Below are 24,759 nucleotides of genomic sequence, written 5' to 3' on the forward strand. Positions count from 1 at the left end.
ATAGGACCTATGAACATATCCTGAAGCTTTTTTCAGAATATTACATTTACCTATAGGACCTATGAACATATCCTGAAGCTGCTTTCAGAATATTACATTTACCTATAGGACCTATGAACATATCCTGAAGCTTCTTTCAGAATATTACATTTACCTATAGGACCTATGAACATATCCTGAAGCTGCTTTCAGAATATTACATTTACCTATAGGACCTATGAACGTATCCTGAAGATGCTTTCAGAATATTACATTTACCTATAGGACCTATGAACATATCCTGAAGCTGCTTTCAGAATATTACATTTAGCTATAGGACCTATGAACATATCCTGAAGCTGCTTTCAGAATATTACATTTACCTATAGGACCTATGAACGTATCCTGAAGCTGCTTTCAGAATATTACATTTACCTATAGGACCTATGAACATATTCTGAAGCTTCTTTCAGAATATTACATTTACCTATAGGACCTATGAACATATCCTGAAGCTGCTTTCAGAATATTACATTTACCTATAGGACCTATGAACATATCTTGAAGCTGCTTCCAGAATATTACATTTACCTATAGGACCTATGAACATATCTTGAAGCTGCTTCCAGAATATTACATTTACCTATAGGACCTATGAACATATCTTGAAGCTGCTTCCAGAATATTACATTTACCTATATGACCTATGAACATATTTTAAAGCTTTTTTTTTTTCTTCTGGAGATCTCATATACCATAGGACACATGAACATATTTTGAACATGATGAGGACGATTATTGAATAGTTTGAATGTTCATTTGTTCATGTTTTCAAGATGGGACCGTATCAAACACGAGCTGTCGGTACTTTTTATTCATATAAAACTTGTTTGAAACATGTTTTTTAAAAATATTTCTACATAAAATATCATATATTTAATTTAAAAAAAAACCCACAAAAGGCCAAGTTGTTCCATCTGACTTCGAATAGTGCATTTAATTTTTGTGTAAACTGAACTTGACGCACACCATAAACACAACACCTGGTTTGTAACAGGGCCGATAAAAAAAGCGCGCGTTTTTTTTTCGGTGGGGGTGGGCGGAGGGCTTATGGGGACAAAGCGACAAACTTTCAAGCTTATATTTGTTACCATGTTATATCAATCTTTTCTCCACAGCTCTGACATGTAATAACGTAATGATTTTTCATTTTGGAAGTGAAGGAAGATTGAAGAATCTCTTGGGAAATAACCGGAAGTGTAGTACGGAAGTTCCACATAACGAGTTTCACCAAGAACAATTGTTATCGAAGGCCTGAACACTGACCTGCAAAGTACGACGTGGCGACGAGCTATTGGTCGAAACTGCCCACAGGTTGTGACGTTCTGGCCTTCTATAACGAATGGTCTCGGTTTCACCCACACATCCGGCCTGCGACGTGTTTCACCCACACATCCGGCCTGCGACGTGTTTCACCCACACATCCGGCCTGCGACGTGTTTCAACCACACATCCGGCCTGCGAAGTGTTTCAACCACACATCCGGCCTGCGACGTGTTTCAACCACACATCCGGCCTGCGACGTGTTTCAACCACACATCCGGCCTGCGACGTGTTTCAACCACACATCCGGCCTGCGACGTGTTTCACCCACACATACGGCCTGCGACGTGTTTCAACCACACATCCGGCCTGCGACGTGTTTCACCCACACATCCGGCCTGCGACGTGTTTCACCCACACATCCGGCCTGCGACGTGTTTCACCCACACATCCGGCCTGCGACGTGTTTCACCCACACATCCGGCCTGCGACGTGTTTCACCCACACATCCGGCCTGCGACGTGTTTCACCCACACATCCGGCCTGCGACGTGTTTCACCCACACATCCTGCCTGCGACGTGTTTCACCCACACATCCGGCCTGCGACGTGTTTCACCCTCACACCCGGCCTTCGACGTGTTTCACCCTCACACCAGCCTTCGACGTGTTTCACCCACACATACGGCCTTCGACGTGTTTCACCCACACATACGGCCTGCGACGTGTTTCAACCACACACCCGGCCTGCGACGTGTTTCACCCACACATCCGGCCTGCGACGTGTTTCAACCACACATCCGGCCTGCGACGTGTCTCACCCTCACACCAGCCTTCGACGTGTTTCACCCTCACACCAGCCCTCGACGAGTCTCACTCACACAGTAGTTTGCAACGAGGTTCGACTCACTCCACCGTGCAACGAGGTTCGACTCACACACTTGACTTAAGAAATAAACTTCCGAACGGGCTAACCGGAAGTTTCATATAAAGATGTTTGACTATATCGAATTGAAATCCCTTGAAGTAATATTCAGACAAACTGTATTTTAAAAGACACACCCAGAGTACTAAATAGAATTTGGATAGACCATGGCTAGACTACGGATCTTCAATGACTAATCTATCAATTAAACCAAAAGACAACCCACATAGTCTAGGACGTCATGTGTGAAGGCAACACTCCCTATTCTAGACTTCTCGTTCGGAAAAATGAACTTCAATTTTTTTTTTTTGGCCCAACCCCCACATCAGTAGAAAGAAATGTCAATAACTCGTCGTACCGGAAATGTCTTTCTTGTTTTGAATTGCCTAGCTAGCAGATCCCGCAAATACCGGATGTAGAACTGGGCCAAAAGTAAGTGTAAAGAGCCTTGACCGCTGAAACTCTCGTAAGATTAGGGATTGAACGTAAGGATTGGGAAAAAAAAAGGGGGGGAGGAGCACGCTCAATATAGTCAATGCTGATTCTAAAGTATAAAATACCAACCGTTAATTTTTTATTAAAGGTAGAAAAACTGATTTATCTTTCTCTTCTGCCATGTCGTTTTCGTTGCTAAACACTATGCTGGAAGTAAGTCAAGAGTATGAGTACAAAATGTGGTGTATAGGTTATTGAATATATAAACTCACAATCATTGTTTCAATCATAATCTAGTGATAGTTCCTTCCAAGAGACGACGAAGAAAATTTCGTGGAAACATTGAGTTCCTAAAGTTGGTTACGGCACTAATCAAAGATGTGTGTAGGAGTTCAGATGACGTGCTGCGGATTTTAACCCGTCGCCTTTTTTTTTTTTTTTTTTAAATAGCTCTATTCAACTCATACTTTCATGGAACCTGGACACGGTTCTTAGAAATTGGACAGTTTATAAATATCGTTGGGAGAAGAATTACTAGCTCCTTGGCCACATTGAGACAACTGAAGTTTGACCTTTTTTTTTAAAAAAATAATTAGGCTACATTTAAATTTGTTTAGAGAACTAGAAAATATTTCGCTTTTTATTTTTTACTCTTTCTTTCCGTAATCATTTACCACATTCTGATGGAATCAACGTTGGTATCGTCAGTTAGGAGAGAAAGAGTTAAAATCTTAACATTCATTCGTTATAAAGAGAAAAATAATCGCTCTATCTACAAGTTGTAAGTTGTATGAAGGCGGTATTGTTTTTTTTTTTAAAGTATTTTTAATGTATTTTTTTGTTTGTTTATATGTACAAACTGTTCTTGTCTATATTGTTATAGTAACTTTAAACTCGTAAGAAGCCTTTTGTGTTTTGTTATATCCTCTATTAAAAGCTGGTCATGGTTCATTAGAATTTCATAGAATGTGGAGTATCGTTCTCCAGAATCAAACGTGAGTGGGTCATGAAAATGAAGTTAGAATTTGCAGAGCAGATCTGGACGAGGAAGGGAGTGAGGGAAACAAAAGTGGTGGTGAAGGTGTCTTTTGGACAGTTAAGGCACCACCAATGATCTGTCTCGACCGTCTTTCTCCATTCCTCAATGCTTTTCGCCTTTATTAGAATCCCTTTTAATGATAAGCTCGCCTATTCTTTGATTTGGTCTTACCATCGCTTTCTATGTCCGCCTCTTCTTTTCCCTGGTACTGCTCCCTGCAGGAAGGTCTTTGCGAGTCCTGAGGACCTCTCATACAGCCCAAGTTAGCGTTTTCTAACTGTGGTCATCAGGTCGTCGTGGGACCATGAATCGCCTGTGATCTCGTTTCGAATGTTTGTAGGTGATACCTAGGATCCTTCTAAAGCATCTCGATTCCATTGCTAGTATCCTCCATCTGATTCTGCAGTTAGCGTCCAAGATTCGCAAGCACACAAGAAACTCTCTAACCCAGTGATGCCCAACCTTACTCATCCTTCTGGCCGTTTTCATTTCCAACACTCGTGTCGCGGGCCACATCAACAAAAGGATACAGAAATGAAACTATTTGATTCGAGCCCCGTGGATCTAGCACCCGTAGTTAAACAATTTTTGATTCCCGGCTCAAATCAAGAATGCCGCCATATTTGTTTCGCAGTGCCAGTTTATACGTTCTTGTTTTTGTTTTTTCTAAACAGCCACGCTACCCTTATAAACCAACATGTTGGGTAGCATCATGTCCCACAAGTTAAGATCCGTTCACTTATCTTGGTAGAGTCTCCATTCAGAAATGTTATGGATCATGGTACCTATATTCGATAAAAAAATGAGGGCCCTAATTTAGATACATTTAAAAAAAAAAAGGAGGATGGGGATTTTCTACACTTTGCGCCGACATTTCGGCGGGCCGGATGGAACAACTTCGCGGGCCGGATCTGGCCCGCGGGCCGTATTTTGGGCATCACTGCTCTAACCTAACCAGCCTTAAATCGTGATATTATTCATTGGGCGTTTTTTTCCCGATTTCCACTTTCTCGATATTTACTAGATCTACTAACACTATCGTCATCCAACCAATCTATTTCTTTTAGGGGTGAAAAATACGACACAGTCAACAGTCGGTGGTACGTGAGAATAAAAAAGTAATAAGAATAAAAATAAGAAATAGAAGTATTTAAAAAGTGGAGTATTTTTACGAAACGAAAATTGCTTGCATATTTAATTTTAAAAATTAAACTGTTCGCTTTCAGAATAAAAAAAAAAGGCCGAACTTTGCAAGTTCTAAAATATCATGATATCGTAATTTTCAATATCTTTTCTAGTTTCTGTGATTTAAACGGACGGGCGAACAGACAGACCACACACAAATAATAGCGGCTTTTCTCCTTTAGGAAGCTAAGATCACGAAATCAGGCGAGATACTTTTAGATTTAGGCCTACATTGGAAATGACACAACAACTTACAGATTGACATTTATTTATACGGAGTCACCACACACAGACAAGTTTCTGCAAAGTGTGGGTCAAGAAACGCTGGTCTAGGCCGCGCATATGAATGGATTGGTTTTTGTCAAAGTCTTCCGCTCCATTGCACTCTCAAAGATCTCTTCCCCGCTTTGGGCCAATAATAACACGAGTAGAAGATCGTCGAGTCTGTCAATGAATGACTGGGCGCTATTTTTAGATCTTCTGTTGCCATTTTGCCAATCGATAATCTTGAATGATCAGTCTGGATCATGTGACCATTTTATTCCCTAGCACAGGCGTAAAGGGCGTTTCATTTTTTTATTTACTGGCCCTGTTTGCTTCGGTGTGTTTACGGTGTAGTGTAACGACTGTGTCTCTTTGATTAGTTCTGATTTGTCTTTGGTTGGTATCTAGAAGTTAATACTGTTACCGCTTTTTAAGCTATTAATCCATTAGATCTTGAGCATCTTTTTTTCTTCAAAAGTTCGTTATCCGTTGATAGTTTTCTTATACATATTTAAAAAAATAGTAATCTAGCATTTCAAGGTCTTCTCTATGATGTATCACTATTTAAAACGTCTATAAAGTATTTAAATAGGCGCTAAATTTATGTATACCGTTACCTAGTTGCATATACTCTACTACACAAAAATCCAGATTGTTGATGAATGTTTATATGTAAGTACTTATTTCTGGTAAGCATGTGATCTATATATTAATAAATAAATAAATATATATATACCAGAGATAAGTGGGGTAAGTTGAGGTGGGTTGGTCATTGTGCTGACCACTTCACACCATTTTTAATGTTTTGGTTTGGCAGCGAATAGCTATCAACAGCTTGACTTTTATGTATATAATAAAATATTTACAAATAAAATGTTTAAAATGTACTTAAAAGCAAAAACAGATAATATACTTATTTCCTATTTTATAGTGTTGTTGCAACTCTAGGGTAGGCACTTAACGAAAAGGCAGGCAACTCAACACAGTTTAACACGAAATAAATAGTTGTGTTTATTCACTAGGGCAAACACGAAACATCCTTCAGCTTCCTCAGAGTCTTACTACTAAGTATACCAGGCCTTTGCTACTTAACCCGAATGTGGACCAACGACAGCCTTCCCCTCTTCGCTCCAGGTCCCTACTACAACCTTCAGGCAGCACAAAAGTTGGCCTCTTAGTTTCCAAACATTCGGACTCTTCACAATCCCTGATGCAGTGTTCTTCTCTCCATTCTAGTGTCTTCCTGTTTACGTTCAACAGTGCGCTAGTGCTCATCTCAAGCACTGGTGCAAGGCAAGGTTACAACAGTATTGTAACTATAACTTAAATTAACCAAGTGTATTAATTGTTATACTCTTTTTTTTCCCCCTCCCACAGTGAACCAAGAGTTGAGTGTCTTCCTGTTAACAGAAATGAGATGAATCAAGTCTGATACACATTGTTTTACATTCCTTGTGTGAACAGCCACAACTACTCCATGAATGACCCAGGAACTGTTGACGTTGTCGATGTGGAAGTAACCAACAACAAATCCGAAGTGGTCTACTACACTGACACTGGTGAGCGTCAGCAGCCACTTCCCATCGACGCCAAAAAGGTCACTATGACCATGCTGAGCCTCATGTCCACCCGGCCGAGGGTACCGACTGTGCCGACCATCTATGAGCTAAACAACCAGAAAGCGATGTCCTTTGTCCCTATCTACGTCATCATAGGGTGCATTGTCGTGATGGGCGTGCTCACCAACTTCCTCGTCTGCTACATCTACAGGTGCCGCTCCCGCAGGGCCACCTCCAATTTTTTCGTCATCTTCTTTGCCATCTTTGACATGTTCGGCTGTTTCATCGGGATTCCTTTAGAAGTGACAGTGCTGGCTCTGCCCTACACCTATGATGTCGTGGCTGTATGCAAGATACGAGGCTATATCGAGAGCTTGTCTGTTTGCAGCCTCTCCTTGACCCTCATCTGCGTCGCCTATGACTGCTACAGGAAGTTTTGCAAGCCAGGGGATGACTTTGGCGTGAAGAAAGCTAGAATTTGTTGTATAGTTTCTGTTCTTGTCGCAGTCGTGGTCTCTATTCCAGCAGCTGTGGTGTTTGGTGTCCAGGAAGTAAAGACAACGTACCCCAATATTAAAGGAATGACATGCTCTGTGGATCAAACTCAGCCGCAGTGGTTGAGGATCATATACAATGTGTGTGTTCTGGGCACTTTTCTTGTGTGTCTTTGTGCTATTTCTGCTCTCTATTGTTTGATTGGTGTGGCCTGCTGCCTTCAGAGACAAGCAGAGGAAAGGGGAGAAAAACCCAGCCCAGCGAAACAAAAATTCCCCAAAAAACACAGATTTGTAAGAGAAGATGTGAGCTCATCTTCTGTCACAAATTACAGCGAAGAGGTATCACGACTCCATAGTCAGGGAACTCTATCTCATTCACACGGCTCTTATACAGACTCTACCCGTGTCCCTTTAAAACATAACAGCAGTGGCATAGTTAAGACAAATAGTCTTCAGGCATCCAGTGCTCCACCCAGCCTTGCTATTGTGCCGCTCCATGTAAAGAACACGAGACAGACCTATATATTTATGGTGATTTCCATCATATTTGTAGTGTTTATGTTGCCCTTCATTGTAGTTATGGTTCTGTGTGCCACCACAACCGTATTCAACCAGTTCTCATCCAACGCCACAGAAATAGTCTTTAACATGTGTGTACGTTCATATCTGTTAAACTACATTGTCAAACCAGTGATTTACTTTATATTTAATGTGAACTTCAGAAAGGAAGTCAAACACTTGTTTATCAAAATTTGGGCACTCTGTACCGGAGCTACAGGAAGTTCAGGCTCTCATGCACAAAGGAGGTCATTTATTGATGGCACTAGCAGGTCTGCATCAAGGACTCCCATTTACAGACCACCAAGAAGTTCTTCTTGAAATACAGGTTGGTCTATAGCATTCTAAGTTTAGGATTAGGCAATTTTGTAATTATTTTTATAATCTCATTGAAACTAAGAAAAAAATCAATTTTAAAAAGGCTATTCTAATGTATCATCTTATTTGCTGCATTATCAGGAATTACACTGTTAATTTGATTTTACCAGAGAACAAGATTAAGTCAATGCAAACCAATGTTGTTAAAACAAACAGTAGAGTGTTTCACTCTAACTTTTGATGTTTTTAAATAACACAATCTTGATAAGATAGTATGATTGCGTGGATGACAATGGTTTAACTAGTTAGTTCTTTTTAAAGAAATCAGTTATTGATCACTTGACATTGTTCTAAAATTTAAAGTAAAAAAGTGCCCCATTGGAGGCAGAGTAGTAAACCCCTTGGCCTCCGAACCATAGGGTCCCTGGTTCAAATCCTGGAGAAGACTGGGATTTTTAATTTCCAAATCTTTAGGTGCCTCTGAGTCCACCCAGCTCTAATGGGTACCTGACATTAGTAGGGGAAAAGTATAGGCGGTTGGTCATCGTGCTGGCCTTATGACACCCTCATTAACCATGGGCCACAGAAACAGATGACCTTTACATCATCTGCCCCATAGATCGCAAGGGTCTGAAAGGGGAACTTAAGTGCCTAATAAATACAAGTTTCTACTTATTACTCCACACTAGCTAGCATTTTTTTTTTCAAATGAGAATTTAAAGGCAGACATCAAAAGACAATGGACAGTCAGCTTGTTATCATAGAACAGATAGGCAGGAGTCTGTATCAATAGACAGGATGGATGCTATCAGTGAACTGATAGGACAAGAGACTTTTGTTTTCCTTCAGAATGAATGCTGCTCCACTGTTCAAATGTGTAACAGGCACTCAAAACTAAAGCTTTCTTTATGAAATGTTGCAACATTTGTAAAATGGCAAAACTACGGTTTCATATTTCACAAACATATTTTATTCTTATTTAACCTACTTCTGTCTCTTATACGGTAGCAGATTGGATTAAAATTTAGTATGGATGCCATAGGATGAACATTTAAATAGATTTTACTGCCTTAAAAATATTTGTTTTTGAAGAACTGATAGTGAACACACATTTTATCTTATCTTCTTATCTTATATAATACAGACGTTACTTCAAAAAAGAAGATGATTACGTCCTACGCGTCATGCATTTAGTCATGCATATTAACCAATGACTTAAATTCTGCCAAGTCACTGGTTTTCCTGGCTAGCTCAGGCAACCCATTCCATGCTCTAATAGCACTAGGGAAGAAGGAGTATTTGTACAAATTTGTCCTAGCATATGGGACGAGGAATGTGCCTTTATCTTTGTGTCTTTCAGAGTATTTTATTAAATTTTGTTTTTGTATTTGAAGATTATGGTTCAGTGTTTTATGTATGATTGCTACTTTACTTTTGAGCCTTCTGTCCTGAAGGCTTTCTAAATTTAGTGATTTTACTAAAGGTGTTACTCTAGTCAAATGTGAATATTCGTTTGTTATGAATCTCACTGCTCTATTTTGTGTCTGTTCCAGTTTCTTAATGTTTTCTTGAGTTGAGGGGTCCCAAACGGAGGATGCATATTCTATTATTGGCCTAACCAAGGTTAAGTAACATTTTAGTTTTATGTTCTTATTTGATTTATAGAAATTTCTTTTAATAAATCCTAATGCTTTGTTTGATTTTTTTGTAGTTTCATCAATATGTGGATTCCATGATAGTTTTTCATTTATTATAACACCTAGGTATTTTGCGTTTTTAGTCTGTGATACTGGTTTGCCATGAATAAGATAAGTGGAATTAATTTGTTTTAGTTTTTTTGTTACTCTTAACAACTGACATTTTTCTGGGTGGAAAGACATGCTCCAATTTGATTCCCATTTCTGTAATTCATCTAATTCTCTTTGTAAAATATCTGTGTCTTGTGTTGTTTTTATTGTTCTATATATTATGCAATCGTCTGCAAATAATCTGACTTTTGTTCCTGAACTAATGCAATTTGGTAAATCATTTATGTAAATTAAAAATAGTAGTGGACCCAAGACTGTACCTTGAGGTACACCTGAGTTTACTGTTATCGGTGTTGATTTAGAGCCATTTATTATTACAGTTTGTTCTCTCCCTATCAGAAAGTCTTTAATCCACTGATGCAGTGGACCATTAATGCCGAAATATTTTAATTTTTTAAGCAAACTATGGTGGTGAACTTTGTCAAAAGCCTTAGAAAAATCTAGTAAGATAGCATCTATTTGTTCACTATTATCTAAACCTTTTGAAAAATCATCAATTAGTCCTATTAGTTGTGTTTCACATGATCTATATTTCCTAAAGCCATGTTGGTATGGTGTGAGGACATTATGTTTGTCTAAGTGGTTTATGATGTTGCTACATATTATGTGTTCTAGGATTTTACATGTGATGCTGGTAAGTGATACTGGTCTGTAGTTCCCTGGGTCAGATTTTTCTCCTTTTTTAAATAGGGGGGTGACATTAGCTTCTTTCCAGTCCTTTGGTACTCTGCCCTGGTTAAGTGAAGCCTGAAAGAGTATTTTGAACACTGGGGCTAGCTCATTACTTAGTTCTTTGAGTAATCTAGCTGGAATACCATCAGGTCCAGAAGCTTTATTTGGTTTGGTGTTGGCTAATAGTTTTTGAATTCCATTTTCTTGTACTACTATATCTTCTATGTTGTCTACTTGGTTCAAATTCAGTAATATGTCTTTGTCTCCTGGGGTTGAGAATGCTGATGCAAAGTATTTGTTTAGAATGTTTGCTTTAGTTTCATTATCATTATGTATTATGTTATGTTCATCTTTTAATGGCGCTACGCCTGTTGTTTCCATTTTCTTAGACTTAATGTATGACCATAGGTTTTTGTTTTTATCTTTAGATATTACATTGTTTATGTATTCACTCTGCAACTGTCTGCTTACTTTTTGGGTTAAGTGTTTAATTTTTATATACTTTTTGTAAACTCTTTCTGCATTAGTTTCTTTAAATTTTCTATAGAGGTTTTCCTTCTGTTTACAAAGCTTCTTTAGTCTATTATTAAACCAGCATTTATTTATTTTGTTTGATGTGTATTTAGTTGGTATATGATTTTCTATTATGCTTTTAAGATGGTTTTTAATGAAATTCCAGAGGTCATCGACTGGTTGGTTAATGTCTTTTTCTAATAAGAATGTTTGTTGAAAGTTTAGTGCAGCTTGGTGTAGTTGTGTTAGGTTACATTTATTCCAGAGTAAGATTTTTCTTTTGGGTTTTGTATTGGCTACTGCTTTTATCTGACTGTGTATTTTTATGATCTCATGGTCTGATAGACCAGGGATAATTTCATAATCAACTACTAATCCAGGTCTGTTGGTTAAGAAGAGATCTAATGTGTTGTTTAATCTAGTTGGCTTTTTAATGATTTGATCTAAACTTAGGTTGTGTAAAGTTTCTATGAAAAGCTCATTTATGTCCTTAAGGTTTTGGTGTTTATCTATGGTTAGTGTTTTCCAATTTATATCAGGTAGGTTGAAATCACCCATAATCCAAAAAACTGCATTTTTATTTGTCTCTTTAAGTGTAGTAATCTGATTACATAGTTCCTGCATGTATTCTAAACTAGAATTTGGTGGTCTGTAAATGCTGCCTATTATTAGGGATGTTGAGGTGGTATTAATTTTACAAAATGTTGATTCTACATTTTTTGAGTTAGGTAAGGTAATTTCTTCTGCTATAAGAGTGTTTTTTATTGCTAAAAGAACTCCTCCATGATTATCAGCCCTATCTTTTCTAAAAATTTCATAATCACTATTGAAAATTTCTGCATTATAAATTTCAGGATGCAGCCAAGTTTCTGTTCCTGCAATTATGTCTGGTTTCTCACATTCTAATAAAATTTCTAAGTCTGCTGTTTTGTTCCTAATGCTTTGAAAATTTATAACTAAGGTTTTAAGGTATTTTGGTATTACTTCTTTAGTAGGTTTGTTTAGTGAGGCTGTTGTATTAATTTTAGTAGATTTAGGTTTAACAGGGGTGGATCTGGCTAGTGGTTGGTGAGTTTGGTTCGGGATGGTGTTTAGGATGTTGTATGGGTTAGAAGTGTCTGCATCAAAGGAATCAAACAGTCCTGATGTAAACTGAGGTAACCCACACGGTACACAGTGCCATGATGCGTCTTTGTTGCCTTAGGCATAATACACAGGTGTATTCATATGGAGACATGATGCATGGTACCATTCATCGCAGGTGTCACATTGAATGGCTTTCTGTTTCAGGGTGCATATTTTTTTGCAGATGTTGCATCTATCTTTAGATCTAGGCCCTGGATTTGACTCTACATCTCCTGCCATTAATATTAACAGTGATAGGTATTTATTTCTGCTGTGTCTGATTGAGAACTTCCATTTGTGATGGGTAATCTTCTTTAATGTTATAGATGTGTATGTTACGTTTTTTTTGAAGTTGCATTGTTCTAAAGTGTGATGATTGATTATGACTGTTGTTTCCTTTTTAAGTTTAGTGTTGACAAAGGTAGATCTAGTTCTGTGTTCAGCTAGTGTGCATTTGGTGATTATTAGGATAAATAGCCAGAGCAATTTCATGATGACTGTTCTTGATTTTAGTTTTTAAAGGAGTCTAGTCTAAATCTAGTTTAAGGTTTACAATGCCTAAGTTAAGTCTAAATCTAAAGTGAAAGCTAGTTTACAATGACAATTAAATCAAATCAAATGGTTTATTAAATTCAAAATGTGGACCTAGACTAGATCTAGATCTAATTCTAGATCAATATATTTACGTGTATAACTAACTACATAGAATATTACTATTAGTTATTATTAGTAGTATTAGTAGATGATTAGTAGATCTAAAGCCTTAATTAAAGTCTAAGTCTAACACTAGACAGACTAGATCTAAAATCTAAGGATATAATAATAAATATAGACATAGACTAGATCTAATAAATTATAAGGATTAGTGAGACAAAATAGTCCTAAGCTAAGAATTGTTAATTTGAATTAATTAGTGGAAAAAATGCTGAATTAAGTTAAATATATAATTTAAAGATATTAGTTTATTAGTTAAATAGCTTTTTTAATGAATTTGGTTTGATTTAATACAACAAAACGAAAAATTTAACTCATCTCTGATTACAGTAAACAGGGAGCAGCCATCTTGCCAAGAGCGCGTAACTCTTGATATTTTATGTAGAAATGATATATCATTAATTCCCATTTAGATACTGTTTAGATGTCAGTCAATCTAAAGAGATTGTTTTGACACTCACTGACAAGTCTATTCAAAAAAGAAACAGGCTTGACATTAGATATGACAATGTGAACTCTTTAAATTTAAAATGGTTATAATGGTCTGATTATCAAATTTATCTGATATACTTTCAAAAGGATATAATTTTAGAAGGCTTAAAAAAATGACACAAGATCAGTTTTGTTTGTCAAGTTAGTGATTCTGTCAGTTATATTCACTTAATTGCTTTCAATTTTTAAATGTTATATGTGCAGTGGATTAGGCTCAAAGCAACCAAAGATTTTAATTCCATATTCGGGCACGCTTCACTTCGGTTCATCAATTAAATCCAAAACTTGCATGTTCAGGATGCTGTGAAGATATATGCAGCGAATGTCTCAGACAAACGTGAATGTATCCAGAGTATGCTGGACTTTGTCCAATCAGCTTTTTATTCTGTATTCTCATTCTGCACGTTCCAACCAAGCTACCTTAAGGATAATCTTGACCAATAAATCATTTGTGTGTGTCAGAGCTATCCCAAGAACTGTTGCTTCCAGCGCTAATAAATATTTTACTTTTTCTTTCTGCAGCATCCAATCAGGATGTAATGATACCTGTTCTACATTTGTTAGCACTGCAAACTTGAGATTGGAATAAGCTAGTAATTTATAATGTGAATCCCACTTGTGTAAAATCATTCTCCGTTTTTAGTACTGGAGGCATTTTTCATCCAGCATTTTGATATTGAATAGTGCTTTTAACTTCATTGGACTACACCTGCTCTTTGATTTTGAATCTCTTTTGAGTTTTATTCTTGGCATTAGCATGCCATCCAGAATTATATTATGAGAGCTGAACATACTGTAGTTTTGACTCCATCATAGTGGAGTAATTAGGGGCGGGGTTTCATTTTTCATGTCCAGTTTTTCTGGCTGTTTAGCATATTTTTTTGTCAAGCCATTCAAAATTAGCTGAAAATCTAAATGAGATTATTTTGATTTTAGTTTTTTCAATACTGCACATTTGCTCAGTAGTAAAACACTGGCTAGAAGTAGACTAGTTAAATAACTGTGAGATGTTTGACTGAGAAGCCAAAACCACTTGACAACTGCTTGGCCAGCTAACAAGGGGGCTCAAGTTTGAATCCTCACTAAAGCAGAGCATGTGCTATCCAAAAAATATTGTTTTCACCAAAGGGCCCCTTCACTTATCCCTTAGTCTGTTGGACCGATGGGGCACCATTCCATATTTTATATTTTTCAATACAAAGCACATGAAACTACTTTTTATTTGTATCTATTTCTGCATTAAGAATACTAAATCTAATGAAAGTAAAGTAAAGTTCCCCTTTCAGACCTTGTGGCCTATAGGGCAGATGATGTAAAGGTCATCTGTTTCTGTGGCCCACGGTTAACATGGGTGTCATGTGGCCAGCACAACAACCAACCGCCTTTACTTTTCCCTAACTAATGTTAGGTACCCATTAGTGCTGGGTGGACTCAGAGGTGCCTGAAGATTCCAAAAATAAAAATCCCAGTCTTCACCAGGATTCGAACCCCGGTCCCCGGTTCGGAAGCCAATCGCTTCGCCGCTCAGCCACCAACATGTCAAAAAGTTTTGATCATAACATTTTTTGTGCTGTTAATATCAAGATACAACTTTAAAGAGGAAGAACTCCACAGCCTTATTGTAAATAAGTTTTGTGACTTGTTTTGTTTGGCAAAATGTCTACATTTATTTATTTATGTTTTTCACCCAGATAGAAGTGTCTTCCTCCCTGACCATCATCATATCATGTGATGAAATGAATTTTGCGAAAAGCACAAACATCTTAGCACCAAATTCCTAACTGGAGAGCCTGGACAAAGATGGCAGGGATTCAGCTCAAGGGATCATACTGTTTGGTCAGCATTTATCCACTGCCTGGTTGTGATTAGACACTAGCCTTCAAGTTATTAGATGAGTCAACTACCTCTTAGACATAAGGCATGATGAATGAGTTAGGAGTGTTGAAATGTAATACTGAAATAAGCATTATTAACATTGTTAATATTTGACCATTTCCCCTCATACCTATTGTTCAGTTGAATTATTTCCAACGTAGATTATGTTATTAAGACGTCATAGTATTGTTACTCATACTTTCTGTGTATGTATAACTTTAAGCAGCTAAAGCACTGATAGGTTATTGTTCCTGAGTTTTAAGCATTTGTAAAATAACTTTAAAAGTTCTTGCTAAAAAAACAAATTGTTTAGTCTCTATTGTCACAGCATTTGAGAAAATTAACTACTATTTGTACATTTCTAATCACTGGTTTAAGGCCATTTTTTTTTAATTCATTGTGCATATGTATATATATGATGCTGTCTTTGTTAAATCTTCAATATTAAGGTTGTTTTGTTTTAAAAGCAGCCATTCAGTTAAGGGACTCTCTATTATACTACATAAGTTTGTCAACTAGTCTAGGCTGTCCCATTGTACATCAGTTACTGCACACTATTTTTCCTTGGCAGAGTCTTCAAAAGAGCTTACAGCTCAGCAGCAATAAAGCTGGCCAGTTATTGAGGTTCATTTCTTGTTCCATATGCTAGGACTAATTTGTATAAGTGCTTCTTCTTCCCCCGTACCATCAGAGCATGGAGCATATCGCCTGAATTGGCCAGGCAAAACAATGACATTTCAGATTTTAAGTTTCTAATGGCTGCCTGGTCGTGCGGTTTGCGCGCTGGACTGTCGTTCGGATTTATCGACGGTCGAGGGTTCAAACCCTGCCCGCTCCCATCCCCCGTCGTCCTGCGGGAGGTTTGGACTAGGAAGTAAACTATCTTCAACTCTGAAGGAACATCCGAAACATGTAAAAACAAAACAAACTTGTATGACTAGATTGACAATGGATACTCATAGGATGTAATTGTCTTTTTTGTTTTTTAAGATAAGATGTAATAAAATTAATTTTGTTAGCATTCTTTGTTGACAATCAAATTATAAAAGATGGATCATAGATCTAGAATATAAACATATCTATCATGACATTGCTACTTATAAAGTAGTGCTTCAATGCTTTGCTTATGGTACATTCTGACAGTTTTTTTGTGTACTTTGTGTTGCCAGTCTGTAATATATATAGTTCTCATCTCAAACTCAAATATATTAACATTTCAAAAATAAAAAAATACTTTTTTGAAAAGGACAATTCCAGCTGGCCAACCTTTGTTAGAGCTGTTTATCTCTTCATAACTAATTAATGGTAGTTTGAAAAATTGAGCATTTTTAATCCCAACCTTTTTTATCCCTGAAAAAAATCTGGTTAAGTGAATGTATAAGTCTATTTTTTTTATGATAAGTCTATAGATCAAGACCTAAAAGATGGTGCACAAAATGTTATGGAACTTCTTGAATGTCTAAATATTCATTAAATTTTTAAATAATGAACAGAGTCTAAATGCGGAAAACCGGCTGACATGTCTATTCACGATCAAGATTTTCAAGATGAAATGTAATTTTACTAGATATTATTTTCAAAAATTATAATTGTCTAGCTAGAGTTTTCCCTGCGTGTGGCCAATTAGCTAGCATTTCTTTTCCCAAAGATATACATCAACTTCAATTTCTAGGAAAATCATTAGAGCCATTTTTAAGAATTGTGCCTACTTCCTAATTCCACCCATAAATTAAATGTTCAATCTGAATAGAGGAATAGTAAAAAAAAAACAACATTTTAAGATGCATTAGTCATTATGACCTTAAGATATATTGGTCAGTAATGAAAAAAAGAAAGTTATAGTAACACTAAGTAATTCTTGTGTTAACTAAAATCTATATTTTATTGGTTCAATACTGAACTTAGGAATCTATCATTTTAAGTAATATCTCAATGCTCTTTTAACATAACTGTCAGATATGACCATATAAGTTTGCTTCCAGACTTGTGGAGTCCTTGTTGACAAGTGTTCTTCCATTGATTTCAAAGCTCTCAGTGTACCCACACTAGAAATATCCATTGCAATATGTTAGTAGTCTGCATGAAGGCTTGTAAATGTATGGAAAAGAATTGTGGGTCTTGGTGACTGAATCCATTGTTCAATATGCCATGTATTTATATATGTACATATCTTTTATTTTTTTATTTGTAGGAGGCATGTCAGAATGTGTTTACTTTCATGTTTTCGAGCTATCACTATCTAGAACATGGATGCTGGTATATTTCTTTTCAGCAGTTTAATTTATTGGAATATTAGTTTTATTGTCAGTATCATTTGTTTGTCTCCCTTCATTGGGCATCTTCAACAAAACCAAATTGAATGGAGCGCAGATATTTCATTGTATCTAAAAATGTAGGATTTTGTTTCTCCTCCTGGAACAAGACAAAATGTTTCTGTTAAACTATTTGTACTTAACCAAGGGACCATAGTCTAAGGACCATATTTGGATTTATGGATGAATAGGGAGATACAATGTATATTAAATCCATTGCTGTTGCATCAAAGCTTCATCATTATGCAAACACATTGTTTTCTTATGCTAGTACTCTAGAAACAATGTCGAGCCTGAGGTGGTCTGTTTTTTATAAAAGCTTTACTTGGCTGAACTGGTTGGGCTAAATTTGAAAGACCATTTCATCCAGCCTGAGGTAAGGTTCACTTAAAAACCTGTATAGGCTAAGTGGACAGAACTGGATAGTAATGACCATTGAGATAAAAGCTGTACAATCAAAGAGTCTATCTATATATTATAGATGTATATAATTAACTTATATTTGAAATACACTGTTCTGTTATAAACAAATGATTTGCTTTGTATCTCATTATGTGCTATATTCCCCGCTGACTTGACTTTTGAACTAATGACACGAGTGCCTTGATAAAGAATGTAAACTGATGTGGGCTGCTTCAGTCCACTGTCAGCCTGTTTGTAACAGAAAATATGTTGGGCTTGCCTTTTCTAAGAAAAATTATTTATATACTGTTTTGTCTGTCTGTATTTTTATACTTGGTGCCAGCAGGTAGTGTCCATGAAGAGAGAGTCACATAGCTGGTCCAGTAAGTTAAAATTGTGCATGTGTCCCATGATTTCTTTAGGGCAAAGTACCTCAAGTTCTTTGCTCTTGAATACACATATGCTGGATCTGCAGACTCTTTCTTCATTTTTTTTTTGCTTTGAAATTTCAGTCAAGCTGTTTTAAAATGAAGTCCTTTACTGCCTTGCTGTCTGTTTGTTAGAGAGTTCTTTACATTTTCTATCCTTCTGTTCTTTTATTTCTTTCAGCCTGTCTGCAAATGAAATCCTTTGCCTTTTTTTTTTTTTTTTTTTACTTAGAATTCTTAAATTTTATATTTCTCAGTTCTAGAATGAACAAATTCTCATGTCTCTGTCAAAGAATCTATTCATAATCTATTTATATACTGCTCTGTTCTGTCTTAGACTGAACCAGTCTTCTCCATTCTTTCACATAAACATGTCTGCTGTTAAACACAAGATGGCTGTCAATGTTTTGTTATGTTGGACATAACCTGTACTTAAAATGATACTAACATATTTTGTATTACAGATTTGTTCCGCCAGTTTCATATTAAACAATGATTGAACAAACTTATTCGGTGTCTGTACTGTTGTCCTCAGCTGGAGAGGGGATAGGGTCTAAATGGGAAATTTAAAGTGTGTGTGTAGGCCCACAGGGAGATTTGTTAAGTCTCACAATGGGTGTGCTGAGCTCATCGGAGACCAATAGTTACAGGCCTCCACTTACCCGTGACATCGCAAACTGTGGGCAGTGGAGACCAATAGCTCGTTGCCCCATCTCAGGTTTGACGTCATGAAGTTGGTTTTGTGATTATTACCATGGCACTTAACCCACAATGGTGTGTATTCATTGTGTATGTTTTAATTTTGTCTAAATACACACACATACACAAAACAATAATAGAATGAATAAGCAATATATATATATGCAGTGCTTTTTTTGTGACGGTACGCACCGGTACAGCGTAGAAAAAAAAACAACAACAACAACACTGTATACCGGTATATATATATATCCTTCCGGGCTGTTGCACAGCTGGCGACCTGATTATACTGGACTCATTTTCTTAGTTTAAAAGCAAAGCGTATCTAAGGGAAACAAACGCAAAAATAACTGCCATACATATTAATACTGTAATTCTTAACTCCCTTTTCTAATGGTAATGATTTTAATTGATTGTACAAAATTTGATCCGAGAAAGGGAGAAAAAGCGTGTACAAAACTTGTAACAGACAGACAGATGGAGTGAGTTAATATCACCTTCATCTATCCCTTAGTCTGTTGAACCTTTGGTGCACCACACAAGATCTGTTGACCGTCTTTTTCCATTCCTCGCATTTTGCCTTGGATAGAATTTTATTCAATGATAGGCCTGTCCATTATTTTATGTTTCTTCCCATGGCTTTCTGTCTGCTTCTTTTTCCTGGTACTGTGCCCTGAAGGAATGTCTTTGTGAGCCCTGAAGACCATGTAATATGGTCATAGAGTTTTAGTTTTCACTTTTTCAAAGTGATTAGCAGGCTATCGTGGGGTCCTGTTCCTGTTTCAAATCTCTTCATTTGTCATATGGTATTTGTGAGAAATTAAGATCTTTCTGTAGCAGCTCAATCGCGTTGCTAGAGGATCCTGCTCTCGCGAGATCTTAAGTCAGCGCTCAAGATTCGCAAGCATATAAGAATGTGACCGTGACAAGGGAGCGCATCATGATTCTAGTGTCGAGGGCTATGCCTGTCTTTCCAGTTTGTTTTGAGTTTTGTAAGTGCTGCTGTAGACTGTGCAACTCTGGCCAGTAGTTTAGGTTTGGTTCCTTCATCTGAGACATTAGCTCCAAGGTATGTAAAACTACTGACACTTGCCAGCTTTTCTCCACCGATTCTGATGACCCTTTTAAAGTATAAGCTTTGTAAAAAAAACAACAACATACAACTAAACTAGTTCACATTGTCGTCAAAATGTGGGATTTGAAAAACTGACGAGACTGAATTAGCTTAGTAGGCCTACTGGAAGAGGTCAGTCATCAGTGAAGCTGAGGGTGCTGGAATGACATGGGAGCAGACGAAGAAAGCTGCTCAGAACCGAGTTCGGTGGAGAGGTGTGGTTGCGGCCCTATGCTCCCCTGGGAGTGCACAGGATTAAGCAAAACAAGCAGGCCTTCTGGGTAATTCAGTGATGTTATAAAATATCACAAGAGTCAAGAGATCTAGGCTACTATTTCTAACACTTGACTGGGTCAGTCAAGCTAAAAAGATTTTTTTTTTAGCCAATCAACAAATAGCCTATATGTACCGGGTATTCCGAAACCACGTGAACCTCTCCCCCCCCCCCCCCCATTTTTTTTTCTCTTCTTAACCCTTGAATATGAAAAGGTCAACGATTGTGTCTAAATATAGATCAAAATTGTACTTGTTGACCTGTGTACCGTTTCTTCTTTCTAACTTGTGAAAGAACGAAAGCTTCCGTCCACCGCCAGCTGATCAAAAGGAATGACCTGTCAATGTCCCGACAGCCGTTAGTGAGATGAAGGATAATTAACGATCTGTTCAGACCTTGTAACAATACACTAGAGGAAATAGTTACGACCCGGGTTGAGTCTCGTGCACTGACGGCACGTAACGGCATAGAGTTGTCCTTCTTACCAAGTGGGCGGGCACTCAGCTCCGCTCGCTAGGCTAAATGCCAACTATTCATAAACATGACAGCGATTCACTTGTCTTGTACTTATGAATGAAAGTGACATTTAAATGTGAACGGGCAAGGTTCACACAAGTTCAAAGGTTTTACAATTCTAGCAGAGGCTGAATGGAGATATTTCTGAGATCTAAGTGGGTACTTGTGTTTCATCTCTCAACTAAGTACATTCTTTTCGCTACTTTTCTAATTTTTAAAAATTAATTTAATAAATTACTATGCATGAGCTCCATTACCAATAAATAGTTGATGATCTGTATGTGTGATCACGGAGTGGTAAAGTGCTAATTTCCGAACACTGAACTTTTGGGTTCGAATCTAGGGGAAGACTGGGATTTTTAATTTCGTGATTTTTAGGGCGCCCCTGAGACCCACCCAAACTCTAATGGGTACCTGACATTCTTTAAGGAAAGTAAAGACGATTGGTCGTTGTGCTGGCCACATGACACCCTCGTTCACGGTCGGCCATACAAACACATGACCTTTACATCATCTCTCCGATACATCGCAAGGTCTAAAAGGGGTACTTTACAACTGTAGTTGACACAGAAGTTGTATTCTTGGAATACATTTTCTAAGTAGCTAAAAGTTTGAGAAAATAGTTCCTTAATGTACCGGTTTTTTACACCTGTAGCATTCAAATGCTGTCATTTGTGTCATATCATCTAACAAGAATACTAAACCATAACCCACAAGAGCCGTTTTACGGTTCATAAAAAATTCTGGCCAGGATCTAGACTTAGTTAACTTAAGTCTTGTCCAGCTAATCCATCATTTCCATGCAAGAAGAACTGTAGCCATGTCTGATTTTTTGGAATCTGTTGATAAAGTATCAGAAGAATTGAAACAACAGCATTAGAAGAAAACAACAATAATTAAATTCGTGGGTGGGGGAGGGGGTTTGTTTAGTTTGACCCCTTTAAAAATAAAAAATAAATGCAAAGTCAGGATTTCACCCCTCCCCGTCACTATTAAAATACTTTACTGTTTTCTTAAAAAACAACTACTCAACTACTACTGCGCCCATTTATACAAAAGGAAAAAAAACTATTCAGGTCAAACTAACCAGAAGTGGGTAATCATTGAGTATTTTCACTATGCGAGGGATTCCCCCCCCCCCCCCCAAACGGAGGCCCTAAGTGATTGCCTATTTTGCCTATGCCTAAGTCCGGCCCTGCTACCAAACAGCCAGCCTAAATTCTGGGCTTGCTGATAGAATTAAAAGACATACAATTATAGTTGCTCAAATGACATTCAAAGGGACACTATCGAGTTTTTTTAATAAGATGCTGATGCATTCCTGGCTTTTGCCCCTTTATTTAAAAAAATACTACATCACACTGTCTTTTTTTAAAGTTGTTAAAATGGAAGTAATAATAATAGATCTAGTTCAGTGAAAGGGCAAACTTTTTTTTTTAGGAGCGGGCCAAAGAAATACATTTAAAGGAGAGATTTTGGAGGCCATGCACAAACACAAGTATATGAAATCTAATTTGGTTCAAATCATGAAGTATTTTTTCCTTGGATTAGAACAAGGCGTTCATCCGTCGTAAATATATGAAGATTCAAACGTTGTGCAAAGTCTCTGAGCTTGAAATATTAAATTTGAAAAACTGGAATTCAACAATCGCCATATATAACTCTAATAATGTAATATTGTGAAAGAATTAGTCTTCAAATCTTCTAATTTCACTTGAAGTTGTTCAGGAATCTTCATACTACACCAGACTGTCTTTATTCACAACAGTCAGTGAATTGAAACTCTTGACATTTTGTTTCAAAGTGAAGTGTTGGAATATATTCTAGTGCAGCGGTTCTCAGCCTTTTTTGCTCGGCGACCCCTTATTATAATCTCCCGCTCTGTCGCGACCCCCACCCACACAGCACTTTAAGAATAGACAATAACAATCCATATTTTCGATGGTCTTAGGCGACTCCTGGCAAATCGTCAATCGACCCCCAAGGGGGTCGCGACTTACAGGTTGAGAACCCCTGTTCTAGTGCTTATGAACGACCATGGTTCCGTTACAAAGAGAATTAAATGAATTACAGAAATGGGAATCAAATTGGGAAGTACAAACTCACCTAAAAAAATGTCAGTTGTTAAGAGTAACAAAAAAACTAAAACAAATTAACTCCACTTATCTTATTCATGGCAAACCAGTAACACAAACTAAAAACGCAAAATACCTAGGTGTTATAATAAATGAAAAACTGTCATGAAATCCACATATTGATGAAACTATAAAAAAAAAATCAAACAAAGCATTAGGGTTTATTAAAAGAAATTTCTATAAATCAAATAAGAACATACAACTAAAATGTTATTTAACCTTGGTTAGGCCAATAATAGAATATGCATCCTCCGTTTGGGGCCCCTCAACTCAAGAAAACATTAAGAAACTGGAACAGACACAAAATAGAGCAGTGAGATTAATAACAAACGAATATTCACATTTGACTAGAGTAACACCTTTAGTAAATTCACTAAATTTAGAAAGCCTTCAGGACAGAAGACTCAAAAGTCAAGTAGCAATTATAAATAAAACACTGAACCAAAATCTTCAAATACAAAAACAAAATTTAACAAAATACTCTGAAAGATACAAAGATAAAGGCACATTCCTCGTTCCATATGCTAGGACAAATTTGTACAAATACTCCTTCTTCCCTAGTGCTATTAGAGCATGGAATGGGTTGCCTGAGCTAGCCAGGAAAACTAGTGACTTGGCAGAATTTAGATCATTGGTTAATATGCATGACTAAATGCATGACGCGTAGGTCATTTGTATCTTCTTTTTTGAAGTAACGTCTGTATCATATAAGATAAGATGATACACATTTGTTGGTCAAACTATTACTACATGTTTCAACTCTTATTCAAGACTTGAATTTTTAAAAATAATAATTGCGAATGAAATTGTTTATATAAATATTTTTACAAAAACGAGTGCCGGAATTGGTCCGCGGGCCGTAGTTCTTCCATCACTGATTTAAATGCTCAATGTTTAAGTTCCGTGGTTTAGTGTTACAGCCCTTCGCAACCGAGGACCAGTGAAGACTCACCTCTATTGGGTAACTGACATACTTTGAGAAAGCTAAGCTCCCACCCCCCTCCACAAGAGGAACAAGAAGCTGTTTTTCAATTAAAAGAAAAAAAAAGTATTTAATCGTACCGGTAGTTATAAATTCATGTTTGAAACTATATCAAGTAAAAAGACATTAGTATCAATGTTATAAAACACTTCAACATGGCTAGAACTTGCCTTGAAGAGATAGATTGCTCCCGGAGACGACCATATGGGAACAAATGTGTTGACGTGTTTGAAGATTTGAAAATGTGTGAAGAATGTAAAGGTTTCAAATTTTTACATAATTTTACTTAAAACCATAGTATTTTTTTTTACATTATATTTCTGGTTAATTTATACATATATTATATATTATTATATAACATATTATATATTATTAGCCTTTATATTATTTATTATAAAAGATAAGATAAGATAAAACTCATTATTATAGTAAAAAACCTAATTAAGAAAAGTAACTCTTGCAATTGTCAGTATGCCTACATTATTTTTAGCGGCCCCCGTAAGGGGAAAAAGCCGCTATTAGGTTTGTGCAAAATGTCCGTCTGTCCGTCTGTCCGTCTGTCACACTCAGATCTCGAAAACTAGAAGAGATATGAAAAATATTATTTCATCATTAAAT

General features: G+C 36.9%; 1 protein-coding gene across 4 annotated transcripts in view; it reads left to right on the top strand.

The window, feature by feature from the left end:
* The window catches only part of LOC106059178 (alpha-2Da adrenergic receptor-like), a 40,743-nt gene extending 21,813 nt beyond the window's left edge, over nucleotides 1-18,930 (top strand). Inside the window, exons 1-3 of one of the 4 annotated variants that reach the window (XM_013216739.2) lie at nucleotides 5,445-5,544; nucleotides 6,526-8,090; nucleotides 15,096-18,930. In XM_013216739.2, the coding sequence (XP_013072193.2) occupies nucleotides 6,626-8,083 (1,458 nt within the window). In that variant the 5' untranslated portion in view covers nucleotides 5,445-5,544; nucleotides 6,526-6,625 and the 3' untranslated portion in view covers nucleotides 8,084-8,090; nucleotides 15,096-18,930. Of the gene's footprint in view, nucleotides 1-5,444; nucleotides 5,545-5,789; nucleotides 5,821-6,525; nucleotides 8,091-15,095 lie in introns of those variants that run through there. The other 3 variants (XM_056023004.1, XM_056023003.1, XM_056023005.1) reach the window with 3 other exon arrangements.
* The last annotated feature ends 5,829 nt before the right edge of the window (nucleotides 18,931-24,759 follow it).

Source organism: Biomphalaria glabrata, chromosome 3, assembly GCF_947242115.1.
Source record: "Biomphalaria glabrata chromosome 3, xgBioGlab47.1, whole genome shotgun sequence".
In the NCBI taxonomy this organism is placed as follows: Eukaryota; Metazoa; Mollusca; class Gastropoda; family Planorbidae; genus Biomphalaria; species Biomphalaria glabrata.